Source organism: Lepidothrix coronata, unplaced genomic scaffold (genome assembly GCF_001604755.1).
Source record: "Lepidothrix coronata isolate B3197 unplaced genomic scaffold, Lepidothrix_coronata-1.0 Scaffold53, whole genome shotgun sequence".
NCBI lineage: Eukaryota > Metazoa > Chordata > Aves > Passeriformes > Pipridae > Lepidothrix > Lepidothrix coronata.
This window is the reverse complement of record NW_016690233.1, coordinates 4,699,253-4,709,881: the sequence shown is the minus strand read 5'-3', so window position 1 is coordinate 4,709,881 and position 10,629 is coordinate 4,699,253. Positions and strand designations below refer to the sequence as shown.

The 10,629-nt window shown below is 47.2% G+C and overlaps 1 protein-coding gene across 1 annotated transcript in view; it reads right to left on the bottom strand.

Moving 5' to 3' along the window:
* Positions 1-10,048, bottom strand: part of MAML2 (mastermind like transcriptional coactivator 2) — a 214,175-nt gene extending 204,127 nt beyond the window's left edge. The window contains exon 1 of the mRNA XM_017816072.1: positions 9,653-10,048. Within this exon, the coding sequence (XP_017671561.1) occupies positions 9,653-10,048 (396 nt within the window). The remainder of the gene's footprint in view (positions 1-9,652) is intronic.
* Positions 10,049-10,629: the final 581 nt, after the last annotated feature.

The following is a 10,629-nucleotide window of genomic DNA, read 5'->3' as shown; positions in this document are numbered from 1 at the left end:
GGAAGGGAAGGGAAGGGAAGGGAAGGGAAGGGAAGGGAAGGGAAGGGAAGGGAAGGGAAGGGATGTGGCACTAAACCTGCATTATATGGGAAAACTGTTGTTTAAACATGTCTCAAAATGGCTTTTTGTGGTCTCTTTGCAAACACATGCTTCTTCTTCCCAAGACCCCCTACGGTAGTGTTATCTCAGGAATGTCCTGAGAAGATGTCCTAAGGTGTTCTCATTGGACCTTGTTAACCCCTTCCTGTGACTGGATGTTCCTGTAAGCCCCTTGAGACTTCTAATTGGTTACTCTGTGATTCCTCCTAACCCTATAAATGTAACATCCCCAACAATAAACTCTCTCTTGCCTCCTCTCCACGCCCGGTGTGCTGTCTCTGTGCCGGCCATGGGACCACGTGCGTGGGGAGAGGGGAGGGCACCTTTCCCCTCCAGGCTCAGAGCCTGAAGAAACCCCTGACGCTGGAGTTCCCTTTCCCCATCCTTCAAGACATCGGAATGGTTCCTCAGATGGAAATGGAACTAGAACTGGGCCGCCCCACGCCACAGAGGGAAAGGGATCCAGAAAGGGAAGGGAAGGGAAGGGAAGAAGTTGGAGTGTCGGGAGATGGTTTCTAAAGCAACAGAACCCTAAATAAATGGTCTGATTTTCCAAAGTGAAAAACGTAAACTGAACAGCCCAAGCAGCATTTTTGCCAACTGTCACTGAGGTGGCATTTCTAAAATCTGGTGGAATGACTCATCCCAGAACAACAACTGTTGCCAACAAGGTCTTTCCTCCAGGTCTAGTTATTTGAATGAGAGAGATGTAAAAACCAAAATAAACAGAAAAATCAGAGACGGGTTCTTCTCTTGGGGTTCAACTCTGAAGCTTCCTGAGAAGTCACCCACTCTCCAAGATGCCTCCCCAACCCACTGAATAGGAATTCAGGTGATCCTCTGGGCCAAGGAAGGGAACAGCCCTTCTGGAGTAAGCTCCCTGTTCATTAAACCAAATTCTTCCTTCTGCACCTAGTTACCAGCTCTCATACCATGGATATGTGCAGGATGCATCCTCCTGAGCCATTCTGCCCTCCATGGCAGCAAACATTACTAGGGGAAGCATGACCCTGCCGAAGGTAGCACAGTCCTCGAATGGTTTGAGACAGACACCCTTATATTCAGGGGGAGCACACTTAGTCCAAAGATTACACTGTTGTGCAGTAATTAAACACAGCCCCATTAGCACAAATAACAATCCTTCTTTGGCTAGTACAAAATGCAACAATTTCAAAGACACTTTCTGAAGCAGTGTTGTTTTGCTGAATAATTTATGTCCCTGAGTCCTCCAAAAATGAGCAGCATACACTTCAATCCTGCAATAGCTATTCAGTGGAGACAGTGCACATTATGTTCAGTAAGCTCATTGCTTAAACACTGTTGCCATGACTATAAGAAAATGATTTTACTATTGTTTACAAGAGACTCTCAATAAGTCATTACTACAGTAGCCAGAGTTTTGCCTCAAGTCAAAATTTTTGGGAAGAAAAAAAAATCTCACAGGTGAATTATCTTGATCTTTGTGATCAAGATAATTCACTGAAAGACTTCAAAACTGAATACATTGTACAGTGAGGAATGAAAATAAATAAGAATCACCACTGTCTCAGGACTATTAACTATCTGGTTTTCTGACTGTTTCATTGGCAAATTCCATGGAGAAGAAAAGCCCTGAACTAAATACCTGTTGTAACTCATTTTCAAGGAAGACACAATTTATAGGGCAAGCACCAATATAGGAGTTCAACTGTGATAAGTAATGCTGTAAAAACAAACCGCTTTGTACACAATGTAAGGGGGAAAAAGACTTTAAAAATCTGACTTAGAAGAAACATTTGGGATTATGAAATATGGTTTTTCAGAGTCATGCAATGAAATTGATACCTAGAGCACTTAGTTCTGAATTCTCTAGTGCATGTACATGTACAAGATTCCAGTACATAACTTCTTGATCTCAATAATGTGCTGATGATCAGTAGTTTCCAAAACTAAAAAGTAACTCTGAAACTATTGGAAAGTCATCCTCACATTTCCTATGGACAGTAACAGGCCACAGAACACAAAGCAAAGAGATGATTAATGGAGTGCTGGACTAGGAGTCAGGAAATCTGGGCTCCATTCCCAGCTCTGCCACTGACCTGCTGTTTGACCTTGGGCATGACACTTGACCTTTCTGTGCTTCTGTTCCTCCTTCCATTCTTTGTCTATCTTGTCTCTTGAGGCCCTAAGCTATACAGGGAAGGGCACAATTCTCACTGGATGTTTGTATAAAATCTACTCTAGGGAGGTGGCTGCAGAGCTCTGTAATAAAGCCAGGGTACCACAGGGATGGCTCTTGCACAATAGCATGTTTTGTTTCAAAACAGAATAGCTATGGTGAAGCTTCTTGGTCTTTCATCTGCTAGTCCAGGATCTTACCGGGTCTTTCAGCCAGCTTCAGGCTCAGGCAGCAGGTAAGTGTTTGCAAGATCTGCATCCTCACTTGTCAGAAGCACGTTCATATAAATTCCTAATTGGTACTAATTTATCTGCACCTTGATTCAGCTGTGTTTGCAAAAGCATCAGAATTATAACTGAGTGACACAGATCAAAGTAGCTACAGGAGCCATTTCTGAACAAAAGGAATTTCTTCAGGGAAATGCCAAAACCTGTATGTGAAACCACAGGCATGAGGTATTTTCGAATTAAAACTAAAATAAATTATATTTTTTCAGTAAGCATGTTGGAATTTTGTGTAAATTATTCAATTAAGAAATATTTTGTTTCTCCCACCCTGATCCGTAAATGTAACTATCCTTCATTACTACCAGATGGGAGGCAACACATGCAGAACAAGGTAGCTCCCACCTGCTAGCACTGGGGTGCACGTGCAGCCTCACAGAGAGCTGATCAATGGTGTATATGATCTCAGTTCCAGTCCTACTTTGCTCCAGCATCAAGTACATGAAACTTGGACACAGACAACTTAACTGGGAGACTAATTTGAGTACAAACTGATGCAGGATCAGAAGCAAGTAAAGCAAGAAAGACTCATTCAGGTTTGCATTTCCAGTACTTATATCTGTGGGTCAAAGGCTGAAAACGTGATTTGAATGCACCTCAAAGGCTTTGCCAAAGCAAACATTCAAAACTCCTGTCTTAGGCTGCATTAATAATGAATTTGGCTTCTGAGTAGCCATAAAACTTACCCTCAGATCTCAATGCACTTTACAAAGATGATAAATAGTATCTTTCATAAAGGAAACCAAGGTTTATGGAAGTGAAATAATAGGAGTAATCTGTTGAATAGATCCTAGAGTCAGAGTAGAAACACTGACTTTTTAGTTTACAGCATGCTCACCTAAAAACTGTTGTTTGAGGGTTGCAGGTATTTTGTTTTAGGTATTGGTGTTGGCACTTCAGTACAATTATGGACTGATTAACTGCATCTAATAATACTTTGTAAGAACCTGACAAGGTATAACAAATTCACAAGTTGGCTCTCAAGTCTCTATGGGAAGCTTTCCAATGGAAATCTGGGACATAAATAGTTTTTGCTTTTATTTAAAAGAAAAAAAGAAAAAAAAAAACAGAAGAAAAATCTATCTCTTAATACTGTTAAGTTGAAAATGTGCTCCAAATCTCATTCAGCACCAACTCCTCTTCTGTGGCCAAAACCACTGCTTTTTTTCACTGCTCAAAGCTGTTCCAAACTGGAGCAGCATGATATGGGTAAGACCCTTTTCAAGTTTACAGACACTAATTAAGATTCACGGCAAACACAGACCTGTCATGAATCCCATCAGCCTCATCCTACTGCTGCTGAGAGTACCACCACTGGGAAGACATCCAAGGGAACGCTGACATGCGGACACTGGAGAGAGGTCAAAGAGAAGAGACCTTGTTCCTCTTCTCTTCAGAGCAGCCAGGTGCCTAAAGCTGTTCTTGGCACCATGAGATGATTGTGTGCCCTCTAAAGTGTTGTATAGTGGTTGCTTTAATCACCTCCCTGAACTCCATAGATGTGATGGTATCAGGTCATTATCATGTAGAATTGAGCCTTCTGCAGAAACCAAGGTCCCATGTGCTAGTGAGACAGTGCCACCTGAAGAGCTTAAGCATAGAAGGAAAATAGTGGCACAGCAGGGGACATGTGCAAGGTCACAGAGACACTTTCTGGCAGAGCTGACACCTCTATGTCAGTGCTTTGTTATCTGAAGCAGCTTGCCAGCATAGGAAGGGCAATATGAATGGAGCAGTGGAGATACTACCCTTCCCAAAGTCGTCAAAGGGACAGGGATGGAACACTTCTTTTCCACTAATGAGACATGGTTAAGTTTCAGTTTCATAAGCCAACAGACTTAATAAGAAAGGCAGACTACAAGCCTGTGAAGACACTATCTTGGTAGAAGGGATTGTTGAGAGCAGTTAGGAAGAAGAATGGAGGCATGCTATGGCCTTTCTTAACTTGCTGACTAACCTAGCTGCAGGGGTTTTTTGGTTGCTGCAACTTAACTGAACCTCACATACACCTTCTGCAAGCAGTGTTCTTTGAAAGGGGAGAAGTACTAATAGTGATGCAAGTCAAAGTTTCTGCAAAACAGCTTCTCTAACTCAGACATGCCTTTCTAAGGTTCAGATTTCCCCACAGAGCAGCTAACATTTTTGCTGGAGTCATACTTCTCAGCACAGAACAAACAGAAGCAGTATATCACTTCCCTTTGTTGTGGTGCTACAGACGAGGGACTCAATTTGAGTACTGCAGGGGATGCAAGAACTCTATCAGAGAACATGCAGTAATAGCCAGGAAAGTTAAGTGCACGAGTTGGCCTTGGAGAGCATGTCAAGTCCAGGCAGAGACACTGTTCCTATGCTCACTACCTACAGCAAGTTTGGTGGTGGAAACACTCTGTGAAACAGTTTCAGAATGGAGGAGACTTTCATTAGACGTATTCAAAGCTTAAGAAGCTTTAAATGGGGCAAGTGATTTGGTGGGAGTGCTAAGCCTGAAGAGGCTCCCACACTAGTGTAAATTTAACAAACTCACTTTCTGAACTTTTCATTAAATATAGCTTTTATGCAGCTTCCAGGGAATCTTCTTGATTTTGGTTTGGAAAACATTCTCGTGGCTGAGGGGAACAAAGATTTTAAACGTGCTCATGTCCATCCTAACCAAATTGCTCCCAGCAGGCCAGAGGGCCCATGACAGGAGATCAAAGTTTTCTACCCACAATGTGACATTCATTTTGCCTGACTTGGCTACATAAATTGGCTTTATCAGAACACAGCTTCACTGCTGCAGAAGCCCAAGTAACAGACAGTGGTCCTTCACCTCACAAACAGAACATTTCATTGCTTTGGCACTAAACTTTGTCAGGCACAAGATCCCACTCTAGCTTTGCAGGATGGTTTGTGCTTTAATCCACCTGTACTCACCATACTGTAACGTCACTTCACCCCACAACTGGTCACTTTATACTGCTTGCTTCAGACCACTTCCAAAAGTTACAGACATCCACAACCAGAACATGAAAGTATTTCCGCAGGGTACCCTGGAAGCCAACTAGCAAACAAAGCAAAGAGCTTGGGAGAGGGCTTAAGTGTAAACTTGGGCAAAGATACTAGAGCACAATTGTTCCTTTTAAAATACTCAGGGACCTTTAATGCTACCACATGAGGCCAAACCTCAGCAAGCACAGTGTGGATCATAAAAAAAAAAAGTCCTAAGGAAATTAATTCAGGGTCTCTGCATAAAATAACTGCCTAAATTGAGGTTTTACAAGTCAACCTTGGCTCTTGGTACCAGTCAGGCAGCCCTGTTTTCCACTGAGAACCTCAGGGAACTGGAACAAACCCCTTGACTCTTCTAGATTTGTACAGCTCTTGATAAGAATTTAGGGGAGCAGAAGCAATTAACACATTCCCCTCTTCCTTGGATACAACCCTCTTATAAGATTGTTTTCCCTTTTCTTTTTTTCACCTGCTTGCAGACTACATCTGAGGAGCAGACCACTTTCACAGTCACTTTTCCAAGTAGAGAAAATACTAATATATTTCATTATTATTTTAAATTAATTGTTATAACGATAAATTCAGCACAACTTTGAGATGGGTGAAAGTAGAACAAGTCACCTGTGACTGATGACAAACATCCCTTACCACACTCACAGCCATCTGTGTGATGGCTGCGATGAAAAAACCTGACCTGAATAACACAGCAATGCCCAAGAGACAGAGTTCTCGGCTTGCGTAGAGCAAAATGAGCAGGGCTTAGCCTAAGTCAGAAGAACGATGGAATGAATTGGCTGACGGAGACTTGAAAGTGCAGTGCAAGAACTTTCGTATTACCAGTTCAGTGCTTAAGGCACCGAGGAATGCCCTCCAGAGCTAACTGTTTATATGTAACATAAACAGTATAAACAGCTAAGTGCTGGAGGGCATATACATACATATAGATGTATGTATAAAAGACAGAATATTTTATCTGTTCCACTCTGCACCATGAAAAGTAACACCACCATGTAAATAAACAAATGTCAGCTCTTGGAAAATGCAGGGAGGCAGAAAGTACAAAAGCTTCCCTAGCCATGTCCTGAACAATAAATATTTCCTTCACACACACTCACATCCACTGGTCCAGCTAAAAAATCAGATCCCCACTCTCCAATTAGAAAATGCTGCTGCCAAAGGTACTTTCTCAAAAATCAAAGTAACACTGTCAAATTAAGCCCAAACCAAGTCCCGCTAAAAACTCTCTCTTCTGCCAGTTTAAACTCTCCACTGGGAAAAGATAATTATCAAATAATAGTATCAACAATGTCAGGTAATCACTTTAAGCTCTTTGATGTGTTCAAGTGTACGTTGCTTCAAATGTTACTGAGTGTCAAATATTTACTCTTGAGTCCAACTGTATAAATGCCCCATCCAATGCCCCTAAAAATGGCAGGCACACATGTAACAAGAGCAGTGGAACCTGCAAAGCAAAAGAAACAACCCTGGGTTTTGCAAAGATTGCCCTGATAGCCAGAAGTCCCCAGCGAGAATTATAACTGCCTTTGCACTTATCTGTGTGGGGGTGTGGGGTGTTTTAAGTGGTGGACTTACAGCAAGGCAGGTGGAACTTTACATTCACCTTGGAGTCAGAAAAGTCTCACATGCTCAGTGTGAGAAGTCACACCAATGCTCCTGTCTTATGCTTCCTCGTGCCAGAGCTATAGCTGCTGCAACTGAAGCTCAGAACTGCCCCTTGTTCTGGGACCCTGTGCACCTCAGTTCTGCTCTAAGGAAAAAATCTGGAATTAGAGGAATAATGCATATAAGCTTCCACTGGATTTCCTCTTGGGAAACACTCCACAGAGGATGAATTCTGCTTAGAGATTGTTCTCTTGCCACCCATTTATAATGCACAGGACAGCAGGCTTAATCTGCCTTGTCCTCACTCTTCAAGTATCATTGGAATAAGTGGTAGAGCAAATTCATTTTCCAGCTGTGGCTGGAGGAAAGGCAAGACCCTATTATTTCTTGGTCCATCCCTTCCCTCTGAGCTTTCAAGAAGAGGAGTACAATGCTATACTACCTGATATATGATCCTCAGCCACTTGAATTCATTCCACTTAGATACGTGCATTTTGCTTTTCCTTTTTAATATTTGCAACAATGTTCTAAGAAGCTCTTGGTAAGGGGAATGTGTATCTCCATGACACAAAGACGTGACTTTGAACTGATGCCTTTCTCAGTTTCTTAATTAGGCAGTCCTACCAGAGCAGCAAATGAGGAATGCCTATGTCAAGCATAGAGTGGGAGGATCAGCGATGTGCTGTGATACCATTACAACAATGCTGCTTCATGAGCCAGCATTTCTTCAGTGTCGGAACACGGTTCAGGGCCCCAAACATCATGCTCATTGAAGTCACATATCTTGTCAGCAGGATTACTGACCGCTAGCATGCAAAAACGATGGGGTCTTGGTCAGACCTTTCGCTTGTCAAGGACACGTATGTGTGGAGTTTTCTGGGACGTAATGCAACATGCAAGGTGAGGCGAGGGCTGTGCACAGCATCTCCAGCAAGGGGCAGGTTAACATTCATTAGTGGTATTTCAGAAACAAGGACAACCTCTCTGCACTTAGGACATGAAAATCTTTCAATATTTTCTTTGGAGTAATTTCATTTAGCATTTTCAAACAGCTGTCTCCAGCTATTTCATAATAACAGTAACAACTAGTAAAAAAAAAAAATCTGAAAACAAAACAACAAAAAAAACCCCACGTAGGCCTGTCTCCTGATTTCAGAAAGTGAATTTTTCTGGGACATACATTATTAGGCAAAAGTTGGGGGTTTTTTTCCCATAAGGCAAGTGCAAAGCATTACATTAATACACACTGGAAAAATAAGATAATGGCTTTCTTGATTGTGAGGAGGAATGTGGGAGATTTAATCTGAACACTGAGTCAGGTCGAAGCGCCTAAACTCCCCTTGGACACAATGTTATCGCATTTAACGCTTACATCATCACCCTCACCAATGATGCTGAGTAACGCAGCCCCAAAGGTCGATCCACGCACCGCAGCGAACTCCCGGGTAAGAAGGGAGAAACGACCACAAAGGTACCGTCTTAGCATACGTCAGGCACTAAGAAAGATAAGTTTGATGTCTGGAGCAGAGGGAACGATCTATTTTCAGCTGTTCGAATAGGAGGCACGGGCCTATCAGGACGCAGTCACTCCTCTCAATGTTTCGCATGTGCGCCGAGAATTAGAGTTGGGAGGCAGCGCAGCGCAGCATACGCCTTCAAAAGCGTGGGGCACTGACTGCTCGTAATAAGTAATAGGAGACACGGCTTCGCCTCCTTGACATGTTCGGAGCAATTTCCAGTTGAAAAAGGTCAACATATCATTTACAAAGCGGCAGTGCCTGGAAAACTCTCGTAACTCTGCTCCGCGAAACACACTGGGTGACAATAACAAACCCGAGCATCGCTGGTGAGGTCGGCACTCGGAGTTGACCCGCAGGGCTCTCGGCACTGACCACTGCCCCGGGCGGAGCCACTGTTCGCGTTCTAGGGGCACGGCCGCAAACTGAGTGAAAATAGGTACCTGAACCTCTGACGAACGGGATGAAGGGGGGCAGGGGAGCAACTCTGAACACGGGCGATACTTTAGCGCTACTTTTCACCCCTGCTCGGGGACACGCTGACAGCGCCGGCCGCCGGTGCCCTCCTCAGGGACGCAGCTGTCACCGCCTCGGCAGGGCGATGGCAGAGGCGCGCGACGCGTGATTTTAGGACCACAACACGATTTAACAAACAAACAAAAACCAACCAAACAGAAAACACCCCAAGCAGTCTCAAAATCCCTTCGAGGCGCACACTCGCTTCCCCGCTCGGCGCCGAGCAGACCTGCCCACCGCTCCTCGCACCCTCGATGCCGTGGCGGGGGTCCAGCGCCTGGCAGGGACCACCCCAGGGTGCCCGAGGCGCGGCGGGCCGAGCTGGGCTGCCCACGGACACGGTGCCGGTGCGCGGCGCTGGCCCCGCACCGCGGGACGGTGCGGGCGGGGCAGGCGCCCCGAGGGAGCGAGCGAGCGGGGGTCCCCGGCGCGGCGCCTCCCCGCCGGCAGCGGGCGCTGTGACTCACCGCCAGGAGCGCCGAGGCGCGCTGCTCCCCCGCCGGCTGCTCCCCGTTGATGCCGCCGTTGCCGAGGAGGTGCTGGTGGTAGTCCGGGGGCGCTGCGCCGGCGGCGGCGGGGGCGGCGGCGGCGGCGGCCGCCTTGGGGTGCTTGCCGGCCTTGCGGGCGCCCTGCCCCTGCTGCACGAGGTGCAGGAGCTGCAAGGTGCTCTCCCGCTCGCGGTCGGAGCTCTCGGCACGGCCCCGCTCGTAGCGCCCCTCGCAGCTGAGGTGGTGCTGGCGGCAGACGGCGATGCGGGCCCGCAGCCGCTCCACGATGGCGCTGTGCACCCGGGGCGCCGCCGGGCCCCCCCCCAGCAGCCCGGCCCCCAGCCCCGCGGCCTGGGGGGGAGCCGTGTCGCCCATCGCTGGCTGCCGGTCCTGGCCCTCCGGATGGGTCGGTCCTCACTGCCGCATGGAGGAGGGCGGGGGGGGTTGGGGGGGAGAGGCGGGGGCAGCGGCGGGAGCCCGAGCCCGGGGGCTGGCGGCGGGGCGGAGGGCGGTCAGCCCCGCGCCCCCAGCCCACCCCCGCCCGGCCCCCGGGCGGTGACGGCCCCGCGGGGGGTTGACAGATCGGGGGGCGGGGGGGGTCGCTAGGGCTGCGCCAGCATCGGTCGGCGGGAGGGGCGGGGGTCGGGGCCGGGCAGCCCCCGCCGAGGGGCGCCCGGGAAGGGGGTACGGAGGGGTCTCCGCCGGGAGAGAAGGGCGAAAAAAAAATCAAATAAAGCGAGCCGCTGCCTCCAAAATGAATCCCTGGACGGAGGAGCTCTCCCTCGGGAATGAGTGAGACTTGGCAGGTTTATTGGGTTTATTTTATTTCGGGGGCGCGGGGGGGGTTATTCCTTGGAGTGGAAATTTAAGGCATTGCCGTGCTCGGCGGTGCGGAGAAACCCCCGGCGGACCGAAAATCTCGTAGGTTTGGTGGAGTGGGTTTGTTGGGGGGGTTT